The sequence below is a fragment of the Pseudomyrmex gracilis genome, unplaced genomic scaffold (assembly GCF_002006095.1).
Source record: "Pseudomyrmex gracilis isolate BER0280 unplaced genomic scaffold, ASM200609v1 scaffold_22, whole genome shotgun sequence".
NCBI classification, from domain to species: Eukaryota; Metazoa; Arthropoda; class Insecta; order Hymenoptera; family Formicidae; genus Pseudomyrmex; species Pseudomyrmex gracilis.
Window position 1 is genome coordinate 306,399 of NW_018020606.1, and position 26,775 is coordinate 333,173.

The following is a 26,775-nucleotide window of genomic DNA, read 5'->3' on the forward strand; positions in this document are numbered from 1 at the left end:
AAAAAAAAAAAAAAACACATTGAAAACAATATTGTTACTTTTAAAGAGCGAAACTTTCCTCGATTATTTATTTTCTGGCGCGACTGGGAAACGCTTCTTTTGTTGTCGCATCTAATGCGACTGGTGCAACGATTCGGTTTCGTATCGGCGTATGTAAGGGCGGAACGCGGCCCGTATACGACCGTTCGCAAACACCGTTCCGGGGCTCACGCAGAAGATACGATCTCTCTGCTCGCATATACAAACGTAGCCAACGTCCTCGGCCGGGTGCGCGCTCCCTTCTCCTCTCGTAAGCCAGCTACGCCATTAAGCTGGAATTCAGGTGTATTAACGATGCCGCGCGCGCGGGCAGGTACGTAGCGACCACCCGTGGCCACCCCAGTAGCAACGCTAATAGCAACGCCACGGCCGGAACCGTTCGTTAGGAGGAGATTTTATTTCGCCTATCTTACGCGCTCGCTCCTCCGAGCTACACGACGTTTACTGCCGACGGCGGCAACACCGGTGCCCCGTTCCCAATGGGAAAAGGGTTGTGGAGCGCGCAATTGTACGCGCGCGATTGCGCGTCGCGCCTTATAACTTGCGAGGATGTTACTCCACACAGACTCCGCGCGCGACCGAAGAGTTTAATCGCAATATTTTACAAAGCTCCTCGGAATTATTTTCATCCCCGTTAATTATAGGATATTAACGCACGCTCGTTCATTTATTTTGCCGATCGCGCAGTGCGTTTGTGTGTTAATTTGATTACCACTGTGGCAATCTCGATCGACGACGAGATCAAAAACTTGCGAGTTGAAAGGTTTGACGATTATACTGCGAGATTTTAATATATGTTTTTTAACGTGCAGTTTTCGCGGAATTTATTCCGCTCTTTCACCGCAGTATCTTCTTAGTGTTTGTTGTATTAATGTGTCCTTTTCAATAAGCGCGAGTTTAAAATTGTACGAGAGCTGTGCACGCGCGCACACACAACGTCGCGTGTTCTCGCTCTTCGTGCGCCGTCTTCCGTAAAAAAAAACGAAATATGCAGAAACAGGAACACGAGATGCGACTAATCCTGCGAGAATATAAGCAAAGCGGACTGCATCCGCGTCGCCGTGCTCTTATTGGAGCGCTAAGCGGCATCCTCGTTATCGAGAAATTCCAGCGAACAGAAGTCCCGCAGGTGCTACGGGAGAATTAAATGAATGCCGCGATGCGTCCGTTGATTTATTAATTTCTTTTTCGCGAGAAACGTGATTTTAATAACATAAATATTTTTGTGTTTTGATATAATAATAATTATTTTTTTTTTACCAATGATATCATTAATCGATTCGTTTGAGAGCAATGTTTTTTTGTTTTTATAAATAAAAACGATATTCATTAAAATTTATTAAAAAACGTTAATTTAAGAGAAATTTTATATTTTGCATTTCAGGTGGTTCTGTCACTTCGACGACGACAACTACGTGAACGTGCCGCGCCTGTTGAAACTCCTGGACAATTATAATCCGCGCGAGGATTGGTACCTCGGCAAGCCCTCGATACCTGCGCCCTTGGAGATTAACAGACAAGGACCGGAGCCGCAAAAGCGACCGGTGAGTGCGAATCCGATCTTTTCTTTTCTCAATATTTTTCTTTCGTCTTTTTTTCGACGATTCTCTTAAATACGTTCGGACGAATTTGTTCTGGATCGTTCGTCCGAATGAACGAATTCCGATAGACCACCTGCTCGGAACCCCCCCCCCCCGTGGTGTGTTTCACTTATTGTAATTACACGTTTCTTCGAAACTCTCAATCTATTACGGACGGATATCTTCGCGCGCTCGGTCAACCAAAAAGAAAGATGTCTGTCTCGGAAAGACAAGGGGGAGGATCCGGTAATACAGAGCTCGACGGTGGCAATTTGAAGCAGTGACAACAACGAGCGCTGTATCGGCGCGCTTCGCCGCCCAGCTCGCGAGAATATTGTAGACAGACGATGGCAAAATTGGCCCGGTCCTTTGAAAGATCTCCGATGAGCTCGAGAGATGAAATTATATAAACGCGTCAGCGAAAAGAGAAAAAATCGGGAATAAGGAAAAGATGAAAAAAAAAAAGAGAAAAAAAAACGCGGGGTAAAAGAGATCATCATTCGCGGTAGATTTTCTTTCTTCTCTCTTCTTCGCGATTCTTGAGCGCGCGAGAAGCTCCGCGCGCTTCTCCGCGCGTCACTAACGGATGATCTTATCGAATTTATGCATTCGCGAGTTTAGCTTCCGGCGAATCTGGCGCGCATACGTCTCGCGCGCGAGAGTGTTTCGAGTGAAATAGGGATCGCTCCGCTTTTGTAAGCGGTTCGTTCGAGAGAAGGCAACCGCGCCGCCGCGTTTCTATTCTTTTTAACGCCTTCCCGGCGGCGTGTTCGAAGCTATTCTCTTGCACGTCTCATATATATTGTACGTATATATCTTTGAGAGAAAGAGAGACAGATAGAGAGAGTGAGAGTGAGAGAGAGCGTGCGATAGGTTTTTACGAGTAGATCTCGTTCTACGAAGCCCACGGCGCGTCCGTGAAATTCCGATTTTCCTCCACGCGAGAGAGACGCGGCGCGGTTTACCGTCTTCTCGGATATTCAATCTACGACACTTTTTTGCAAGTCCCGTTGCGCGTATATCCGCGAAATTGTCTCTCGGAGGTGTTCGACGTATTGCTTGCAATGCGTTTTTTTTCGTCGTGCTATTTCTCCGTCCATTGTCTTTCTATCTGATCCCGCACGGTTGGTGACTTTGACAATATTTCCGACTTGTACAAAGATTAAAAAAAAAAAAAAAAATTAGATGACAAAACATTATTGTGTGACTTGCAAAATGTCTCGATTGTAAAAGTAAAATGCGAAATGAATCACGCATTCGCGATTATCTGATATCGCGAATTCGAAGTATCAATTCGCGCGTGCGCGAAGGAATATGTGTCTCATAAAAGCGAACGAGCCGACATAGTAGAGCCGCGTTCTTTCAAGACGCAGCAGCCAAGCGAAGAAACTCGCTCGTGCACAATCACGAATCGATAAAAGCTTCCTTCCCCCCTCGTCTTATGTGCGCGCTGCTTCGGGAGATACACGATTCGGATGTCGCCGATATGATCGCCGTCGCTCGGCAGCAGACACGGGTTAAAGGAAGCCCCGGCGATCTTATCACCAACCGCGGTGTCATGCTATGAGGCCATTAATCCTTTTTCTTTTCTTGTCGGGACGGTGGGAGATGAAGAAGGAGATCCGTCCCGTGTGTGACGGGCCGTTCAAACGGCGGACGAGGGTTCCCGATGTGTTCCGGAAAAAAAAATTTCACGACACGCGCGTCATTCAATTTAGAAATTGATAAACCATTTTATAATCCGTCGCTTGTGTGTCGGGGAACGTGAAATATGCATTTTCTCTTTCTTTTTCTCGCGCGATACGCGCGTAGTCGATATTTTGTTTTATCTGTCGTTGGTGTGTGTGTGTTTTTTTTTTTACGCTGTCGATGTTTGCGTGTTACCGCGGCTGAAAATATAGAAAACGATGTGTACGAATTGGAAAAGCTGCTTCCCGCTGTTTCCTCCTTTTATCGCGAGAAAAAGACATGTGGGTGAAGGGGAAGAGAGGGTAAATAGATGAAGGAGATCGGGGAGAGAGAGGGAGGGAAAGAGATACCACGGTGCGCTCCCGAGATGAAACGATAAATCTTGCAAAAGCTCGTAAGATCCGTTCTTCCTTCCGAGATTAACTGCTTCTTATAAGGTTCGATCAGAGTCATTCATCACAAGCGCCTTTTCTTGATATCTCTCTTTCTCCATTCCTGATTTCTCTTCGACGATCGTTAAAGTCTAATCGCAGCATGCGGATTTCTTTTTGCCATCCGCGGACTTCGCGCGATCTACGATCGCCGATAATCGATCGGATCTCTCATCACCGAACGCGGAGAGATTGTGCGCGCGAGGATCGAACAGGAAACGCAAACGTGCGAGATTGAGATCTCTGATTTATTGAGTAGTTTCCTTATTTAAGACTGCGACAACTTATTTCAGGCGTTTTCTGAATCATTCGGAAAAAGAGAGAACTCGAGATCTCTCGACGTGACAAATGTTTGAAATTTTTAGAAAAATACAAATATCATTTTTTTTTTTTTTATACAGTTTGGCTTTTCGATATCAAATAATTCAAACGATCGAGTCGTGAAGTAAAACTCCAACAATCTGTTTAATCGGAAAATATAGACGTGTGTTTTAATTCATTTTTAAGAAAAAAGACTCGATTTCAATACAAACTAATTTGACTTGAAAAAATCCAATTATCCTCGAAATCGAACGCAAACATTCCGCGCGAGAAACTTTCTCAATTTTCCTCTCTCGCTAATTGAAAAGCGCACTTCGGCACAAAAAACAAACGCGAACATTAGCGATTCGCAAGAAAAATGTTGACGTATGTACAAATAATCCAGCGCGCGGGCAAGGGGAAAACTCGTCGCACGCTTATCCGGAATGAAAGAAAATTTTTCACGTCGTTGTTTCGCATGGAAAGGGGGAGGGGGGAAGCTAGTGTTGTCGTGAGATCCGGTCAGACAACTGAACCGACGATGGCCGATGCCAGTCGCAACAACGACTCGTTACCGGTCTGCGGGAGAGACACGAAATCGATCGATCGCTCTGGTACGTGCATGTCGGCGCATCGATCGTCGCGTGGGTAACCCACTTAACTTGATGCGGTGTTTATGTGGAATTTAAATTGGCCGGCATCCTCCGACACGCTTTCCTGGCGGCGCACTTAATCCGTTAAGTGCACAGCAAAAATCGCTGAGTATGTACAAGATTTTCTTAAGCACACCCCCGAGAAAGAGAGAGAGAGAGAAGAGCGTCCAAAGAATTTTACTAAAACGCTCGGGAGAGATGATAAAGCGATCAAATTACGTTGCGCAAGATTAGTGAAACTTTGAAGGCAAAGTACGTATAAAGGCGTTTGTGATATATTTTATAGTTAAATTTATACAAAATTCTCCTTCGAGAAAACTCGTCTCTTGATGAACTCAGTCCGCTGGAGTGGATGATTCTACATTTTCTTTCTTACGCAAAATAATAGCGGCAATTCGTAATTCGCGTCTGTTTGTATCCAAGAACGTAGAGAGAACGTTGTAAAAATCATCGCTTTCGTGTGTTTTTTTTGTTTCAATCGGACTTACGTAAAAGAAATCTCGATGAATATTACGTGGGATTTACGTAAGGTGACAGGCTCAAGATCAGCGCTGCGATCGTTTTATTCCGGTTTTATTAAGCGGCTATTTGGCACAGTATGTTCTGCACGGTGAATGGACATTGTTCGGCGCGCATAAAGGGGTTTCAGATCTCTCGACGGACGTTTTTTCTCGGACGTCGTTCCTACGTGGTCCTCTTTCTTCGCGGTTCTCTTCATTCAGCCTTCTTACGATCCGGTCGGACCAGTATCGCGCGCACGAAAACCTCTTGGAAGTCGATCGAACGCGATTTCTGTGTAAGCACAGAAATCGTATTGATAACCACGCATGCCAATCCCATTTAAAGCTCCTTTTGGACGTATAATGAAAACCATTTTCGTGCGAATGACGTTCGCCGCGCGCGCTGTATGATATTAATTAAAAGAAAAATCGCGCCCGATTATTCTCTCTCTCTCTTTCTCTCTTTCTGCTATCGATCTGCGCTCCGCCCTTTAATTAGGCTAAGAGGCATCCCTCTATCTTTTATTCATTTCGCAAAAAAAGGCAATTTGCATAAATCTACAAGAAAAAAGTGAGCGGACTGCTTGACCAAAAGAGAGGCGGTTGTTACGCGCTTACTGTGAACCAGCGCTTTAATCTCTGCAAAGTACCCTGGTACTCGAGTATGTATCAGAATCTCTCTTTTTATCTCATAAATTACGATGTTTTACTAATCTATTAAGAATTAATTATTTTTAAACAAGAACTACTACTCGTGGAAATATTTAATGTAATGAAAATAAAAAGCGTGGAGTAAATATAACGAAATAAATTTGCGACAGAAGTGAAACTTGTGTGCGCGTCCAAAAGTTTATTCCCTTTCTCAAAAAAAAAAAAAAACATTGCAAGAAATTTATTACTGTCCTCTTCGCGTTCATCGCGCGACGAACAATTTCTGGAGCAATAGTTGACGAGAGCCCGAAAAGGGGGTCGGCTTATGAGTTTCGTCACGTTGCGCGCTTTCCGCCGTGAATGCAGATGCGTTTTGCTCTCGTCCTTATCTCGAGCGCGAATCGGCGGCGATCCGCGTGGCAGGGGGACTCCGTGTATCTACGGTGTAATACATACACACGGGTGAAAGGTGATTACGCGCGCGCGGCGTTCCGCCGGGGCGAGGTACTTATATCCGTTGGCGGAGAGCACACCGGGTTCGCTTCGTCCTTCGTCCGGTACCCGACGAGTCGGTCGAGAGCTATCTCTCCCGGCCCGACCCCCCATGGGTGTGGTACCATCTTCCAACCGAGATTATGGTCTCCGCGCCGTGGACGTTGCTCCCCGCGGGCACCGCGTACTCGTATATTATATTTGCCCGAGAAATCTCCGGACCCTCTCGGGGCGCACACGTGTGCGCACATCCACAGTGTGCCCGGAAAGAATCGGCTCGTTACTGCAACTGGGGCGGGATCTCGTTCGCGGCGGCAACGTTCTTTCTGCTCGCTCCGAACGAGATAAATATCGTAGGCATAAGAATAAAAAGATATCGCCCGCGATTAATAAAATATGAATGGGGGTCGGGGGCGCTGGTAACGTTGTCGCGTACACGGAAATATGATTCAGCGTTTTGTTTTTTTTTGTCGGGCGAAAATTCTTTTCGGCATTTTTCGGAACACCCTGTAGCGCGTGTACGTAATATGCATTTAGAGATCCCCGCGCGCCATCGACCGCAGGAAGCCGAGATCTCTCTTCGTTAATGCCCGGTCGTGTGCGACGGGGTGTGTCGTTAATGTTTTTTGCGCGTGGAATTTTCAGCGAGCCAAACCGATTTTTAAGCGGATCACCGAGAAAGCGAGCGAGCGAGCGCACGTTGCCCGCGCAAGAATTCGCCCGTGTTTTGTGGAATATAAATATACATACATATATCGGGCAATGAATATTCCTTTGAATTGTTTTTACTCCCGACGTGAATAATCGCAAGGATCGATTTTGGTTATCGTTTCAGGTGAAACAAACAAATCCATTTCCGATGCGCGAGCGTCATTTGCGTCGCAAATAAGAGCTACGTACAATTAATGTTCGCGCGGATTGACAAATGGGGGTTGCGGACTCGCCGATGTATCCGGACGGGGTTTACAAAAGCGTGAGAGAGCATGTGGCAATTGCAGGATGGCACGGTTTGTCGAAGGGATAATTAACTCGAAACGGGCCGGGGCACGTACGCGCGGATCATTAATTTGGATTCTTTCGGTGGCATCGTGCGGCGCGATGCAAACTGCAATGAGCCGAGCGCGCGGAGACTCTCTCTCGTCGGGTGAAAGGAACGTTGTCGTTTGGATGAATGAGCGTAATCCGCAAATTGATAGGCAAAGTATAGGCGATGTAGGCAGCGATGCGAGCGGATTTGCCGTGTCGCTTGTAGGTCAATGCTGCGGGGGATAATTTGCTAATCGCACGTTCCCTCGCAACTTTGCCAATCGCCCCCCGGGGGGCAGCGACCCATATCGGTACTGAATTGTTGTCCTGTAATTTCACGAGAATACATTACACACTCGCTTCAACCGCACGTATATACGTCGTCAAATAAAACCTTTGTGGATTTGGTTCAATTTCCTGAATATGTAATATTACTTTTATTTTCTTGGCGTCCGGAAGACAACGTCGTGTACACGATGATGAAATCACACACACACACACACACACACACACACACACACCGTAATAAATATACGTAAAGAAAAGAAAATAATAATTTTATAATATATAACAATTATAAAAGATACAAAATTAAATTGCATGTGCACATTATATGGCGATTTGATCTTTTGCGCCAAGAGAGAAACTTACCGAGGGAAAAGGAGACACGCCCCGTTACAATGGAGTCGATCGTCCGGAGAGCGATTAATTCGCCTGCAGGCGAAGATCGGTGAACGTCGGTGGTCATTACTTTACATTTTCCCCGACGGCGTCGTAATTGCGCCCGCAGGAGCGCGATATCGCGCGCACCACGCCTTTAGGTGAAAGGGTGAGGGCGCACGGACGCGGTGCGGCGATGGGTGAAAAAAAGAGGCACGGGCGGGAATAGAAAGGCAAGCAAGGCGGCGAGCGAGTATAAGTAGACGGACGGTCGAACGAGCGAAAATATCTCGTGTGTACACGTCTCGGTCTCACGTCGTGCACGGACGGAGGCTGGAAATCGAGCCGCGCACGAGACGGTCATTTTGGTCGGACGGTAGACCGATCCACCCGAGGGATAACCTGCCGATGAACCGTAAACCAGGAACTTATTACCGAGCACCGCATACCGCACGGACGCTTTATTATTACGACTACCAAGTGCTTGGCCGTTTTGCGTCGCAACCGCGCGCAGCCTCCAGATCTCGGAGGAACTGTGCCTCCCTTCCCGTTTCTAATATCTCTTCGCTAACTCCGCCAACTCGCTCGTTCATAACGTTGTTGTCATTATGATGCCTCGTAAGCGTCGCGAGTTGGAAGTTTTACAGGCGGCTGGGGAAATTACGATTTCCGCCGGCTTTATCATTGACTTTAAACGTAAGAGAATTCAACCCCCCCGGACTCTCGACGGGGAAAGACGACGATAAACCAGGCTAACTGAGAGACTCCCTCTCGGATTCATCTAATGCGACGGAGTGTGACGGAGCATCGCCGGAGGATATTAAAGTATGCATGAAGGTAACGGAGTGCGGACGCGCCCGCGCGGGTAGAGTTCAAGCTGTGGAATTACTCCGGAAATCTTTGACATTCTGCGGTGCTGTTTGGCATTGCTCTCGTCCTTTATACATAATCAGAGAATTTGCCTCGGACATTTGCACATATATATATATATATATATATATATATATATATATATATATATACATAGAATCGACGGGCGCATCTTCGGACGTTTATTGTTTCGAAACGGCTTCGAAGCGACTCGCTCGCGTTTATTCGTAGTTTACGATCGCTTCTTTCCAGCGGGTGGTTCGCGATGTGAAACTGACGTTTTACTACCGCGATTAACCCTGTTTTCATTATCTATGCCGTACACGTGTGTGTAGATAGGTATATGCGCTCCTCGGGCGTGTCGTTTTTTGTTTGTGTTATTATCCTCCGAGCCTAGAAAAGAGATGAGAGAGAAAAAGAAGAAACTTGAGCTTCATGAGCTCGCGATCGAAATGGCTATACGCCATTGATGAAGAAATGCGAAACGAATATAATCGTTCCGACTAGTTTCGCTACGAACCAGTTTATATTGCGTTCTTGTATAGGCAATCATCTCTGTTCGGGTTGTGCGAGAGTAATAACAGTTACCCGCGCTCGTGTTTCTTTCCGTGTAATCACATGTCTCTATTGTGGCGAGCAACCTACGGGTTCTGATTTTTCTTAGTTCGCGACTCGAGATCTTCGCAGACGAGACGTTTTATACGTCAAATAATATGTCGTCACGACCGAGACGCGTATATTATTTCCGCTCGTATAATGTGAATTAACGCACACAATTACGCTCGTAATAAATTCATCATCGTTCACCTGCGAGACTACCATCGGGTAGTCCCCGCCGGCACCGCGGTTAATTACCGTAGGGAGTCTCGTCGGGGAGAGGGAGGAGAGAGTTTCGACACGGGTTCGTTTTTGCTTCCGGAGTAGCTCCCGGTGGGGGCTGCTCCGCCGGTCGACTTGTAATTCGCGTCGCTCCGCTTTTTACCGGCAAACTTACCGCGAAAGTCCGTCAATTAATCGACATTGTCCTCCAGAATGAGACGGCGCGTTTTACCGAATTTTATTACACCATGGTTAACCGACCGGTAAGTAGGGCAGAAATTTAATAATGTCCGATGATTGTCAGCCGCTAATAGGCTTTATTCGTGGACGTTTTTGTCGAGCTCATTTTAATATATTTTTTCCTCCACCTCTCTCGATTCCGCTCTCCTTACGATGAGTGTGCACTCGCTTCAAGTGTTATCGACATGGACAGAGTATTGTCCGAATGTGGACCGTAATAATAAAATTCCGTGACTTCTTTTCTCTTATTATGAATCGAGATATATTTTACTAAGAGCACAATATAATAATTATGTACGTAATGACGGTTTCATATATTTGCGTATTGCGACGCTCTCTTTACGATCGTAAAATAATTAAATGCTTAACCTAACACAGGTCTCGTCTGAAGGATAAATTTCTTCGCAGAGCAAATTTTTCCGTCGTAAAACAAATCAAGTATAAATCTCTCGTTACATCGCACGTGTATAAACCTCGTTGCATCTCTTTTCACATTGTTGTCGGAACGTATCCCGTCGTCGTCAGTTATCGCGCGCTCGTACGCCCACAACTCAATACAGCGACGCGGCCAATAACGATGATGCACGATAACAGTAATAAGAGTGGTAATAACTATAATTATGCGTTATTGTTGCCGCTTATTATCGTTACCGTTAGCGGGGATTTGCTTCTCTTGAGCGAGATTGCCGATGCGCATACAATGCACACCTGTTGTCTATTTTCTACTAGTCGGCATTGCCGTGAAAGTGATAATTACGAATGCGTAATCTTTTTTTCTCGTTTTAGGCTAATTACAACGAGCGAAACATTTGAGAAATTATTATTTTTTGAAACAAAAATCTCTTTTACACTATGTGGGAACAGATATTGATTTTTGTCGCGCGTAGCTACGACAGAAAACTAACAGTGACGCGAAATAAAATAAAAAACAAATTATTATTTTTAAATTTCCTGAAAATATTGTATGTGATTTTCGAGTTTGAACCGCGATAGCGTCGTTTTTTCATATCGACGTTTCGTGAACACATTTCAGTTCACGTCGCGACACTTTAAGAGCAGCCTGATATTATTTAAAAACTTGAAGTTTTTTTAATTTGAACTTTAAAAAAGTACTGATTTTACAGTATTAAAAAAATACTTTTATTAAAGAAAAAACAACATTGCGAGAACAAAATCTTTGTACGGATTTTGTATTTTTTCCGCGCGTTTTCGACAAGCTCTTAATTATCATGATAAAACACCTGTCAAAGAGCATCGCGTGAAAAAAAACGGACGGTGATATATGTGATCCTTAACCGCTTCGGTATTGGACGCGCGACGTTGGATATTGCTTCGGTTCTGGCTTTAATTAACAGGTAGACAGTAACGCAGGATGCCGTAACTCTGTGGGGTGTTGACTAGCTTAATAGCCTATCAACGACGTTTTTCTTTCGTCGACGATTCTAGCTACTCTCTCTCTCTCTCTTCTCGTTTCGTTTAGTTCGAGCGATTTATAGATACAAAGTAACGCACCGTCGTATATTAAACAATTTTATGTGAAGCTTGACCGGAAAAAAACATTGTTATCGGATACACATGTGATTTTGAAATCGCTGTATCAGTTCGCAATGTTAAACCATGTGCTTTTACGAGTGTATAAAATTAAAAAAATTATTTTTTATGTCTAAATTGTTACGTGTATTTGAACTAAAAAAGAATTTTATACGTTGAATGATATTAGTCGAATTTTATATTACAAACAAACGGTGTTAATTGAGAGATTAAGGAGCGATAGATAATAAAAAAAACTTTATCTCCTTTTAATAGAACGCTTATATGTGAAATTTCAAAAAAAGGAGATAAGTCATGAAATACAACTTACATTATTTCTTTACGAAATAATTTATAGCTAGACGATATTTTGTCTTTTTTATTTATATCTATCGCGGATATATCTGTTAATTGCGATAACTTGACGGGTTGCGCGCGGTTATAAACTGTTCGTGAATATATGTTTGCCTCGATACATATAAACGTTGCGTAATACTGAATATGTATGAAAATCTGTATGCAAATCAGATCGAGGAGTCGAAATACGTCACGTATGATTTATGAAAATTAACAAAGGCGTGCATAATTAAGATCAAGAATTATAGATTTACCCTTTCCCCGTAACGGATACTGAAACAGAGCAGAGAACAAAAAAATTGATACATTATTCATTAAATAATACGTAATCTCGGTCGGTGTTGCCACATTGAGATGTTAAGTTAATGATCTAAAAAACAACTTTTTTATATTAGAGTCTTTCGAATAAGAAAGTTGTTCCAAGGTTTGTTAAAAAAGTAAAAAACAGATAAGTATGAAATCACACGTTATTTCTATTATTTAATTTGCAAATAAAGTGTTGCATCATCTCCGATTTTTTTTTTTTAAATCTCAAAATACGTCGTACGAGATCTCTCTCTTTCTCGCGACTCACAAGATGAAACGTAAACAATATCACGAGAAATTAAATCGATCTGTATTCATTTCTTCAAAAAGCCGTTTTCGCTAACAGCCAGATATTTGTCGTAATTTTAGGAACGATAGTTTTCCAAAGCGGGAGAAATCCGATCAAAGCCTTATTTCTCTGAAGACGAGCGAGATAGCAGTCGGCGTAATGGCTCAATTATAGCCGATCATGCGATCTGTCCGAACACGACGGATTCTGCGAATACACCTCGGAATAGATCGATTCGATTCGATTCCGCGGGGTTTCTTTTTCCCGGAGTCTGGCGTGTCGAGTGTGAGATATTCGTATCGATCTTCGGCTCGCATCTCCTAACGCTATCCTCGTCGAATGTGCTCCTGTGTAACAGTTATATCCGAGCTTACCGCGGTGATTGACAGATAGAGAAATAAAAAAGTCTCAACTGCGGGACGGAAATACTGTTCGTTTGTGAAAAGTGCGAAATCGATCAGCAGTGTGTCTTTCTCGAGAGACTTACAAAAGAACACGTAACTGTTGGTTTTTTTAAATTAAATCTCTATCTCATTCCACACGTCGTCGTGATCGTCTATTATAATTAGTGATTGCATTTGTATTAAAAATTAAAGAGACATTAATATAAAAAAAAAAATATTAAATCTATTTTACGTCATGACGTGTGTCAGTTTCAACGTTTGAAGATTATTTTTTCGAAGTTAGTAGATTAATAAAAACTTATGTGTTACTCTCTGTCACGTAATCTCTTCGCGAATCGGAAGCGAACATTGGCATGCCGAGGAAATATCCTAGGCGTGTCCGCGCAATATCGCGAACTTACTATATATCGCAACACGACGACGGGCGTAGTCTCTCGCGAAGAGGTCGGTCGGTCGGTCGTTCGTAAACGAACAACATGCGGCAGAAGATGACGAGGAGATATAGGTGTGCTATAGGTAGAACGAAACGAGAGAAGAGGATGAAGGAAGAGAGGGAGCCGTAGGTGGCCGCAGCAGGAAGGCAGTAAACTCACGGCGTGCCAGTGGCCGTATTAATCATCCGGGCGAAGAAAGAGAGAGAAGAGCAAGAGGGATCGGAGGACAAGAAAGAGATACGAGCAAAGAGAAAGACCGGGGCAGGGTAGGAAAAGAGGCGGGCAAAATCTCTCGTGAAATACGAGACATTTTATTAAACCTATTGGCCGAATCCGCGCGCGCAGCCGATATAATTATATTGGCTACTATTCGTTTTAATTAAGAGCGTGTCCTTTCGAAAACTTGAACTTGGTTCTGGTCTGCTGACATTTTCAATCATCGTGACGTAAATTTATTAGCACAGTAATTATAATATTGGGATTAATTAATTTTTTTATTTACGTTTTATATAAATACTAGCACAACACAGGCGCGCGCTACGCGCTACGCTGTTATTGTTTTTATTTTAACGTGTTGTGCAAGTAAACACAACATATTACCGCGATGACAGATAGTATGTACGTCTTACAAATCATATAACACATATGATATACATATAAGAGATGTCAGAAAACGCATAAAACTCCAATTCGAAAAATAGAAAGAGAGGGGAGTAAAAAAACACGTGACTAAAGTCACGCGTCTTTAAAAACTGACTAAAGTAAAGTCACGTGACAAAGAAAAGAGTAAAAAAGAGAATATATATATTATATATATACCGTAATCACGTAACCAAGGTCAGTGACCTCAGCGTAGTCACGTGACCGAGGTCACTGACCTTTTTTACCATAGTATATATATAATACATATAATACAATATAAGGTATAATATAAATATATAATAAATTATATATATATATATATATATATATATATAATAATCACAATTGATTCTCTCGATATATAATATGCTTTTTCTAGTAGGATTTGTCTTTTGTTTTAATATTTATTTTATTTTATTCTTTGCACATCAGAGAGAGAGAGAGAGAAACTTGACTGCGGTAGATTTTACTCAAGCGAGCGTGAAGAATTTAGAGAGAAGAAGACGCGGAACGTGATCAGTGCGTGTGTGCATAATGTTTGTGCCGTCTTTTTTTGCGACGGTGATAGACAGAAACCACAAGGAAATCGTTCGCGGAGAACATGCCGCCACTCTCCGAGGCAAATAACCGACATTGCTTCGCGGTGAACACGACCTTCTAATGTAAGATCAAGGTCGATGGGGAAGTGCATCGGCAAAGATCGCGTCAAGTCCTACGCGCTTGTACACGCTACGCGTTTTCTTTGTGTTAGCGTGGATATTACGGGATTTCGCTTTGTACATTGAAATTTTTTTGAACCTTGTAACACGTTATTTTAAGAGAAAATACTGCAGACAAAAAACTGACGAAGTATAACAATATTAATTTTACTGATGATAAATGATGCAATTTTAATTAACGAGTTTTCTCGAATAAATGAAAAATTAAAATTGGAGCACAAAAAATAGATTAAAAAAGTGCGTTGTAATCTTATTTTTGTGTTTTTTTGTCAATTTTGATATTGAAAGTTTAGTCTGATATTTTGTTTAATTTACGAGAATTCGACATTGAGCGTCACATTGATGTCATTTATTTACATTTCATTTCTCAGTGCTTTTATTTCACATTGCGTTAAGTTAAAGAAGCAGAGATGGGAGAAGAGATGTGGGAGTACACATATAAGGACGTGGTTGTTATTACGCAGAAATTGCATCGCACTCAAGGTGGACTGTGTGTTATTTCTATGCTTAGGTGTTCACTTCAGAAACTGGTAGTAGTTTGTAGCCTGAAACCGAATCACCCACGGATGTGCGCCACATGTCGTACATTTTATAGCAAACCTCTTCGTTTCTTTGTGCTCTTCTTTCGATCTTTTTTTCCCAACAAGTTTCACACCTCTATCATCAATCTAGTCATTCTGCAGATCTGGATTGGTTGGTAGTTAGGGTTTGTATTTGTTTTAATTTTTTTAAATTCTTTAAGAAGATGTAGTTTATTTGCATATTTTAGTGAGAGCGGTGATAATTTTCAAGCTAGCAATTTTCTGTCTCTCAATATATGCTTGTCGATTAATTTACAAGATAATGTCAAAACTAGATGTTAGAATTAGATTGTTTTGAAGAATCAGTCACGTAAGAATTTTTTTTTCTTTTTATGTAAATTTTCTTCAAATTTTTGGCGCAACTTATATCATTTCTACCGAACGACTGTATGGATGGATCTTTCAGAAAACTGAAGTATCTTAGAAAAATGGCAAATTCTTCTCGCGTACCTGCATTCTGAACAATGTGTCAGCAAAAGCGTTATTCTTGTGAGATGTTTAAGTCGATCCTAACCGAAATAAAACAGGTCAAACTTAGACTGGCGCCAACATAGAAAGGGAACGAAACTGCGTTCCACGGGGTTAGTTTTGTTCCGCGCTTTTGTTCCGTGGCAGGGTAGGTATAGGAATTTTAAGAAAAACAACCGAATTTTAAGGATACGACCGAGAAGACGAAAGAAGAAACCTCGGAGCATTGTCACAGAAAAACTAACTCTATTGCATCGGATGTTTTTTTTTTTGCGTTTGTTTTTGGTCATCCGGGACATAAGAACGATATTTTTTCTCAATTTTACTTTCGGGGATGATCCTTCTCTTTTTAAAACTTAGAAAATATTCTCCCATAACTCTCTTCTTTCCGTTTTACCGACCCTCGAATTCCGAAGTAACATTTCAACTTTTATTTGTCCGTAATTTAAAAAAAATTTTTTTGCTCTTGATCGCAACGGTTAAGTCTGGAATGCGATACGCACCTGTTGCTCAAATACGATGATCGCAACAATTATGTATGGTACAAAAAGATTTATTAAATGAGGGGGAGAAGAGCTGCCAATTGGGCGTAACAATTAGTCGTTTCGCAAATGAAGCGATATCGCATTACATCTCGTCGCCACGTGTTGGACCGAGAATATGGTTTTTTTTTCTCATTTTCTGACCGTTCTTCCGTTCTTATATTCAAGGTTTTCGCCTGGTTTTGTCTATCTTTTTCATCGACCTTCAAATCACCGTCTAATGAGCCTTGTCGATGTCCGTCTTAAGTGGGATCCTATCCGGGCGGATTCCCTCCCGTGATATCCTTTTACGAGCGCGAGAACTGTTCATTAAAATCCGATATCCAAACAGGACCAAAAACACACACACACACACACACATGCGCGCGCGTAGAACACGTGTTTTCGTCTCCCAAAGAGAGAGAGAGAGTCGGGTGGAAAAGAGGATAAAAGTAACACCGTAATCTTTCGTTATTTTGCAAAAAGATGCGTTCTTACTCGCCACATGTCGTGCATCGCTCTTCTCCTCGACCTTTCGCGTTCTTTTTTCAACCGCCGTCGCGCGTCCTAAGAATTACTATTTAATGAGGCTCGCGTTTCTGCGGCTCTTCGTACCGTATTCCCTGCCTTCATACGCTTCTATAGTTTCTGCGGTTTTGGGGTAGCGCGCGAGAGAAAGAGAGAGAAAGATAGAATTATTTGCACAAAAGAAAAAATTCGGGAGCGGTCCGAGCTCGGCGAGCGAGCGATCGATCGATCGATCGTAATCATCGTGTATCATAAAGAGAGTGCGGTGGACTTTCGAACATGACCGGTTTCTTCGGTGCCGCGGTAGGCAATTTTTTCCGTCCGCTGATTCGTCGATACACACAATCATTTTTGCGCCGCGTTGCTGGTCCAACGCCGATCTCTGTAATTTGCGCCACTAAAATAAAATCGCTCCGTGTAACCGTCGACATTATGATTAGTGATGCAAAAACAACGGAGGAGGAGGGGGAGGAAAAGAAGAGAGGAGGAGTGGAAGCCACCCTCAGTTGAAAAGAAGCTCTCATTATTCGGTGAATGAGAACGTTTTCATATAATCGAGATATTTTGCAAACATATTTTTGGCGAATTGTCGCTCGAATTTACCCTTTGGACACGTTACAAAATGACAAATTTTATTTACTTTCGTTACCATCAATAAAGAGAGACACATAAATGTTTTTCCATGCTCGATATTAAAAATCTATCACGCAATCGCGTTGAAAATTCCTTAATCTCCGCTCGCGTAAGCGCGCGTGTTACGATCGCTATGAAAAACAGCGCTTTAAAATCTCATTTCACGAATAATGCGGGCAAAAACGAGAATCTCGATATGAGAAGAGCTCGTGCACGGTATGAGCCCCTTTATCTAACAGGCCGTTGCACTCGGGCGTATCCTCCTGTTAGATGGAGGTGTTAGAGCGGAGATACGGTCGCGCGGTCGAGGCTAGATAAGAGGTCGCATTAAATATATAAATATATCAGATGAATTTATTGCGAGAGGATCCTTGCGTGGCGCGCTCTAACGCCGCTTTAGTAGGCAAAACCGACGAGAGATTTCTCGGTTAGGTTTTCTTGTATTTATGGATTCGCGCGATTGTGTGCGCGTGTACGTGTGCGCGTCTCTTGTGTCACACGCGTTGATTAATACGCGGAAGCCGGCTTTAATTAACCAAACGCTTGGGATATTCGCCTATACTGAATCATCCCTCTGTGGGGTTACGCGTTCCTCGTGTCAGAAACGTAATTGAAATCGGAATCGCGCGTTACAATTCGCGATTATTACCATCAACCCCCGAATACTCGCACGTCGGATTATCGTTTGACGTTGCTTGTGGCTGCACGAATTTCGTGCTGATATTGCAACTTTACGACGAAACGTTCGTCCCGATTAAGTTTGTGTTCCTATTTTCATGATATATCAATTTATTAATTGTTTTATTTTAGTTTGAACGTTTCCACGCTACACGGCGGTATATAAGTAAAAAAAAAAAGAAAAATGTTCTAAAACATTTCTTGATATTCTTCGAAATTGCTCGACTGTTTGTTTAGCGATGTATCGCATTTACTTTGTATTTTTGTTTTGTTTTTGTTTTACTATTGCAACCTCCTAACGCATGCCGAACATTGCGATCGCACGGGCAATAGCGTGTTCCAACGCGCGCCCCGTTCAGGCGCCGCGAGCAAAAATGTCAATAAGAAGAAGATAGTGGCGCGAAATTCACGCGGAATGCGTTCGTTCTTCCTTCCTTCGTATGCCGGACCGAATCGTTCCGGGGTTAATTGCATTGAGATAATTAAATCGGCGCGGAGACCATGTGCGCGAGATTCCACGCAATTACGATACGCGCCGCGAAATGTCGCAACATTACTTCTCGTTCTCGTTCGCGCCAGTTCGAATCAGATGAAATTCACGACTGCTCGGTTACACGTATGTACGCTTTTAACGACGTTTTTAATGAAACCAAGGTGTTCCGAACAAGATCAGCATTGGCAGATGATTCCTCTTCGTTTCTTGCTAATCAAATGCAAATGCAGTTTGCATGTATGGAACGCATCAATAATTATAATTTTCTGTGGAATCTGGTTTCTCTTCGCATATGTAATAAAAAAAGTAAATAACAATTCTAATAATATATGTAATAACATAATAATATAATAATAATCATCATTCTGTAAACATATTAATTAATTAATAAACAATTAGGCGAAATATCTAATTTCCGCGCTCTAATTAGTTTATTGCTAACAATTCATCATTTTACGTATCAATTGTGATATATATATTTACACAATATAAATGTCCATAAATAATTGCAATTTTATAAGATATACAGTTTTGCAAATTGATACTTTGTAGTTAACAAGAGAACATTCGTCTGTTAGCTGATTGTACGAGGATTGCATATAATACCACTATCTTACATTTCTGTCTTAATTGCCGCGCAGGATTTGCTTGGGCGCGCGCTTGTCCCTAAACTTCCTGAAAGCGCGGCGAACGCAGAACGCGTTACGAACGTGGGAATCGTTTTCAAGGTGCACGACGCCGTGAAACGACCCTCTGTGTCTCGAGTAACATCTTCGTGCTTATTCCGCCGGAAAATCAATATTATTCATGAGACTGCGCCCAAGTGATGCTGGGCAAAATTATTTAAACAAAAAAACAAATATGCACCATCTGATCTTTACGTCGTAACACGCGAGAGGAATAACTAACGGTCGTTCTCTTCCTGTCTCATTCTGTCTCTCCTTTGTGTTTTGTAATTTCTTAGCGAAAATTTCTCACCGCGGCGATTCGTCACGAGCGAGAGATTCGGAATCGTCGCAAATGGTGCATCTCTCTCTCGCGCGCGCGAGAGACGCATTCATGCGGCGAATCAAGAGGCACGGTAGTGCCAAGTTCACGCGCAACGAAGTGGCGTTACTACTTTATTATTATTATAATATATATCGCGTTTTTTTTGTAGACTAGCACAACACAGGGGCGCGCTACGCGCACGCTATTGTTATTTTTATTTAACGTGTTGTCAGTGAACACAACCTGTCACCGCGATGACAGATAGTATATACGTCTTACAAACCATATAATACACATATGAGAAATGTCAGAAATAACGCATAAAAATCAAACTCAAAAAATAGTGAGAGAGAGAAGTGGAAAAACAACACGTGACAGGGAAAAAGGTAAAAAAGAGAATATTATATATATTATATGTAATATTCTATATCTATATATAATACACACACATACGCATATATATATATATATATATATATATATACCGTAATCACGTGACCGAAGTCAGTAACACCGCCGCGGTCGCGCGGCCGAGGTCAGTGACTCCACCGCAGTCGCGCGACCGAGGTCATTGACTCCGCCGCGGTCACGCGACCGAGGTCAGTGACCCTCCCCCCACCAAGGCCGCGCGGCCGAGGTCAGTGATCCCGCCAAGGCCGCGCGGCCGAGGTCAGTGACATTACTGTAGTATGTATATAATAATACATATAATACAATATAATATTTTTTGTAGATAAATTTGTAGTAGTTATATATCGCTTCTTTTGTAGAATAGATTTTGTAGATACTTTTGTAGTATATTATGATTATAAAACAAACAAAAAATTAGTTTTATATCATACAATTATACAACACTAGACAATATAATATATACAATACTACACTCTATGTATATGTATATACTATATACTATATACATATATATATATATTTTTTTTTTTCAAAATTGTAATGTATCATGTCGGATTATTCAACATTCCTTATTGGCCAGATAAAAATGATAATTTAATATGTCGGATTATCCGACATTATTTCTTGAACAGGTTAAACTTATAATTTCTAATGTCAGATAATCCGACAGTAAAATTTATAAGTTTTACCTGTCCAATATACACTTTACGCGTCTTTGCGCACGGCTGCGTCGCCACCTGCACATTTATGCACCTCGTGGAAGGCGGTATATATTTTTTCTTTATCGCTACGCGAGAACTCGACTTGCGCCAAGTGGAGCGCCGCTCGAGACTATACTCGGCGCGGCGCGTCTGAAGGAGAATACCAGGTTCTAAATGCAACCTGGAGAGCTTGAACGAGCTGGAAACGGTAGTAACTGTCAGGGCATTAGCATCGCCGGGTGCGCGTCTCTTCTCTCTGGAAAAATCGCGCTAGTTTACATGATCGAGTCTGTGATTACATGCGCGCGAAACGGAATTATCGGCAATATCGTTTCCGCGAAATGTGTATTCGCCTGTGCGAAGAACGCACGACTCCGCGCAATTACACAATGGACTGTTGTGTTACGATACACTTTGACAGAGTCGTTTGATTTTTTTTTGTTTTGACAGGAAGAAAATAGAGAGAAAGAGAGAGAGAGAGAGAGAGTACGCGAGTTGCGGCGAATTTTAACGAAGCTTTTGCAATTACGTGGTGGATGAACGTTGTTCGTGGAATCGGCTGCGAGAATATATGTGTACAATGGGCGAGTTAGCGTGACCCGTGACGACCCGCGTGCTGTACGTACGGTCTATCCGTCGATGTTGTGAAAAATGAGAAACGCGTCGGTCGCCACACCGCCAAGTTGTCGGAAATGAAAGTAGTCGCGCGCGCGGTTTTTCGGCTTAATTATGTCCGAGAGAGGGGCGATGCGGAACGAGAGAATTAGAAAGATGACATAACGCGCAAAGCGAGATTCGCGATCCGAGAAATAATTATCCAACACGAATTGAAATAACACGAGAAGTGACAAAAAAGTAAGAAAAAAAAAAAGAGTTCTGATCGCGTCATTGGATTAGATATAAAAACTAACGCGTTGGTTTTATTAGCTGTACCACTTTATGAAATTAGTTCAGCCCGACTTTGTTGATAAAAAAAAAAAAAAAAAAACCACTTATCTTTGCATACTAACTTATTACGTATTACATCTTTGCGTGTTTTCGCGCGAGTAATACATCTTTGTTTCTCCCGTTGCTAAATAATTTAACGAGCTCGGGCTGTAATAAATCATGCACCGTCACTCTCTCGCGTTCCGCCGCGCGTCTCGCGCACTCTCCACTTTTCCTTTTCTCTTCGCGATCTTTCCTCTCTCGTCTTGTGCCGCGCGCGATTAGAAGCGAGAGGATGAAAAAGAATCGACGAAATGAAAAGAGGACGAGAGAGAGAGAGAGAGAGAGAGAGCGCGATTCGCGAAAGCCCCCATCGCGGAACCCCGACGATGGGAAGAGACGCGCTCGTGACCCATGACGGCCTCTGTGGGCGCATCGCGGAAAAGACGTACATCCCATTGCCCGACGTTACGGCGAGAGACACAGCGATCGATAGGAGGGAGCAGAACGAGGGGGGGTTGACTGATGTTTTCCTATACCACGTACGCTACTTCCATTACTCCGATATTATTATACCTGTTGCTTTATATCTCACGGCACCATCTTTGTTTTGCGCGGCGCGCATCCGGTGCACCGCTGCGCGCGACCATATACATGCATATCGTACGAGCTCTTTCTTTTTTTTTTTTATCAGTTCCTTTTTTTTGTTCTCGTCGGATCGGTGCCTCTCGCACCGAAGTCGCTCGTGCACATGCGCGCGGAATTTACAATGCCGTTGTAATTGCAGGTTGATGTCAGACACTTAACGTATGTACGTGTCGAGAGAAAAACATCTGTGGTTTACTCTGCTTCGCAGATTCTTTGATGTTTTTCATTTCGCGTCTTGCAATCAATTTCTGCGTTTTTATTGCACGTGAAACGAATGACATTTTGAATAAAAATATACTGATTATAATTTTGTTTTTTTGTTTTTGAAGATCTGCGTGAAGAACATATCTTCGATAATTTATATAAAAATTTTTACATAAATATTTATATAATACACATGTATCTCGTGACCGGAAACGGGAATCTGACCGAGATGCTTTTGGGAGCGGGTTTATACTTTGTACCGATATTTATTTAGAAAAAACCGCTTGGTAACTTTGTTTGGAAACTTACCAATATTTGCATGTGCACGTGCTCTTTGGATCTTGTGAGGGACTTAGCCAAGGATCGCAAAGTGGATTCCACTTGTGACATCTCCGGGAGCGCACGCTCCGTTCCTTTTACGTCTCTCAAGGGACTTTATCCTGTCATCTGTCGGTCGAGAGAAAACTTTGAGAACGATATTCAACGTTATCGTGAGATCTCATCGGCTATTATTTGTTCGCGAATTCAAAGATCGCTAAATTATTAGAATAATAATGGAAGAACACTCGCGTACTAAAATGAAAATTTACTTTTGGTAAAGTACGTTCGCGCTCACACGCGAAAGTTAATACGAGGAAAGAATCTGCATTGCAGTTTAACTGGCGTTTCACATTTGCGAGATTATTATTTTTTTGAAGTTCTATATGAAAGCTTTTTTTTGTGTTTTATTTTTTGTATTATCAAGGTCGTTTTGTAAATTTCATCGAAAAATCGCAAAGAAAAAGTTACGTTTTCAGATCTTATTTGTTCCGGTCAAAAATGATATTATTCGAGATTGAAAAACGCTCACGGACGGGAAATATATTTATGGAAATATCGACGCGCGCGGTGTGTTTGTCTCTCTATCTTTCTTTCTTTCTCTCTCTCTCTCTCTCTCTCTCTCTCTCTCTCTCTCTCTCTCTCTTTATGTGCTTTGCTTTGTATGCCGCGGGACACGCTCGAGCGAATTCGAAACAAGAGCAAGAGCGACTTCCTGTTCGGACCGTAGATATCGGGTTGATAAATCTACGTGGAAGTGCGGATGACTGTGCATACAAATCGTCAGCCATTGGTCTTGCGGCGCGAATAGAGCGCGCGGTGTATATATTTGAAACGAGATAGCGACGGGTGCGAGAAAAATACACGCGACTTCACCCCCCCGGAAGATCGAACGTTGTTTCATGGTAATTTACTTAGATTCGCATCTCCCACCGGGCGAGGTTGAAAAACTTACGGTATTAATCACGCGGTCGGGCGCGAGAGCGAAATTATCTCGCGGGTCTTCGCGCGGTTCTTCTTTCTCGTCGTTTCGCGAGATTGGAATTTCTGTCTTTTTTGGATGGGTACGTGTGTGTTTTTCGACCCACATTACCGGCGCAATGCGATTTTCTTTAGCGCGCATACGTACGGTTCGCCATTTGAGTGTTGAACGTACACTACGTATCGGGGTCTCTAATCTGTTCATTAGTCCCATTATACCGAACAGCCACCCGTCCTCCATCAGATATTACACGCCGTGTCATTCAGTCTCGGTTTTACGATCTCGAGAACGCGGGGACTCGTTCCGCTGAAAGATCGCCGCGACCGTCGTTTTCCTCGAACGATAGCCGCTTTTCGACGTTCGGGGCCGCTATAAAAGTCCGAGGTTCGGCAAATAAACTCTACGAATTTATCTAATCTCCGATTCTATTTTATTTGATATCGCGCGGCTATTTAGCGAGTAGAAAATTTATTAAAAAAAAAATAACCAGCTAGTTAACACACTCGAAAGTTTATAAACTCTTTTATTATTTTTTCGCTTAATTGCACATTTATTGGAGAGATTTAAATGCGACGGAGTTGCGGTGTATGTTTATTTATAACTTACACGTGTTCTCTCTCTCGTGTAAAAAAAAAAAAAAAAAAAAAACCCAATCAGTTTTCATCGTGTATCGATAGTAAAAGGACGACATGTGCTTCTTGAGATGCGGGACGCACTCGCGCTTTTATCAGAAAAACAATCAAAGGCCGAGGAGAAATAGTAATTACGGAGTAGGGATTAATTAAATAGAAAATTTATATGATCCCGAATATAACTACTCGTCTCGACGACGACGATAACAGATCGTCGGAAGGCGAAGTGAAATCGCGCAACATATCCTACGTGCTACTCTCTGCTCCAATCGTCCGTACATAATTGGATATAGAATCGTGCGGCCTTCACTCGCGGTACGCTATTCCCCCGGCGACGTGCCCTCGTCCCGGGTTAGGAATGTAATTAGTCAGAGGCGCACACCGGCAACAATCTTGGCCGCCTATCGGTAAGTCCCTTCGTTACTGGCGCGATGCCCCCTGCGAGATTGCCGCGCGTCCGAGATCGAGCGATTACCGGTCGTAAATACGCGCGCGATAATTAAAATTACTGACTGATTGCCTCGTCGACTTGTGTTTTCATGCGGATCTTCTCTTTCTAGCCGGAGAATGTTTCTTCGAGGGTTTTTTTTACAAAATATCGTATTTTGCTGTTAATTAAATTATTGGTTTTTTTTTTTTTCCCAACCAAAGTCTCTCGCTGCGAAAATTACGCGTCTCTCTTGGTTTTTAATTAATATGTAAAACGTAGTTAACGTAGTTAATTATATCTATCCGCGTCGAGAAGAAACCGCAAGTTGATCCCGCAGTCGGGAAGAAGAATTCGAGGAATGGCTTCTTCTCAACGGGATCAAACTTAGTACGAAACGACACACACACACAGCGGGGGACGGAGACCGCGCGTCGAACATCGGTTCGCGGGGAATCGCGCTGATACCGATCCCCGACATTGTTTCGTACTTCGCCGCGCGCTCACGCTCGTAACACAATAAGAACGAGTTCACGGACGACCTCGGTATTCTCGCGTTCCTCGGGTCGCGCTACAGTGGCTTCTCCACTCGTGACTCCGCACGGATCCGCAACACGATGTCGTGTTATTCAAATGGCCCCGAAAGAGAGAAATAAAGAATAGCTTCCTTCTTGTAAAAGCGTTCCCGATCCCTATCTCGGGCGGCTACCCGTATCGCGCGTGTATATCTAATGCGCCGGTGAGGTCCCGTCTCCGTATCTCTCTTCTTTTTGATTGTCTGTCGTTCGATATAAAAGCGAATATCACGTGAAGAAGATAAGAACAATCTTGAAGAAAAGTACGAGATCAATATTTTTTCCGGGATTGGCGGGGAAAACCCTGTTGAATTCTCCAGTTTGCCGTATCAGAAAATGGACATGCGTACGTAGATATACGTAAAAAAAAAAAAAAACGATAAAAATAAATTAGTCGAAAGTCGAGGGATTTGTTTTGATTAAAAACACTAATTTTCACGACGCAAGAACAATCTCTCATTGAAATAAAAAACGGCGTTTGCGACGAGATATGCGTGAACGTATCGCGAAGAAAACGCGCGCAAATCGCAGCGCGGCGGTGAGGCGCCGCGCGATATCATCGGCCGCAATTTCTGCGTCGTCGGGTAGGCCTGTTACTTGACCATCTTATTATACCCGCCGAGCAAAATTATAGATCCTCAAACAGAGTCCGGGAGAGGACGATTACGCTGAGTGCGCGCGCGCGCGCGGGCGCGCTCTTCTATCGGGGCGTAGCTTTTGCACGTATGTAACATGCGCTATAACGGTAACGCCGATCGCGCGGCTTGTCAGCTGACCTTACGGATATATACGCGGTGGTTTGTACGCGCGTACGTGCGCGCGATATATCCGCAATGTTGTTGGGCATCTCCGCTAAGCTCTCCACCACACCCAAAGGCCCAGACAGAAAGGAGCATGCCGTGAGCTCTACCGCCATGCCCGATCCGCAGAGAGATAACATCGACGAGCCCGTAGGTTATCATCATCAGCGCTCTCGTGAATTTTTTTTCTCTCTCTCTCTCTCTCTCTTTCTCTTTTTCTCTCTTCCCCGTGACTTCAAGCGCCGCGAAATATGTCAAATCGAACGGACTTGAAAAATACGTTCGATTACAAAACTGCTTCGTTCCAATAACAACAAACGCGTTGTACGATGTGTAGATTTTTCGCGAACTACGTATCGAATTTTTTTTTTGCCAATGTAACAAAGTGAAATTGCGCGCACGATCCAATCTCTCGATGAGATGTAGACGCGACGCGCGAAATCGGCGCGATGAAGCGTTAACTTATTATACGTGTGTTATCGTCGGCGATAACACCTGGCGCGGTTTTCTCTTTCATTTCGCATTTAATTAAGTCAATTAAGCGCGCGACTAATTTCGCGTCGCGCGAGAGCAGATCAGTCTCGATAACTCGTTCCCCTTGAACTTGTTTCTTTATGCAAGAGCGCT

General features: G+C 43.0%; 1 protein-coding gene across 1 annotated transcript in view; it reads left to right on the plus strand.

Moving 5' to 3' along the window:
• Positions 1-26,775, plus strand: part of LOC109851939 (fringe glycosyltransferase) — a 73,347-nt gene that overhangs the window by 30,177 nt on the left and 16,395 nt on the right. Inside the window, exon 5 of the mRNA XM_020422571.1 lies at positions 1,424-1,583. Coding sequence (XP_020278160.1) covers positions 1,424-1,583 — 160 coding nt within the window. The remainder of the gene's footprint in view (positions 1-1,423; positions 1,584-26,775) is intronic.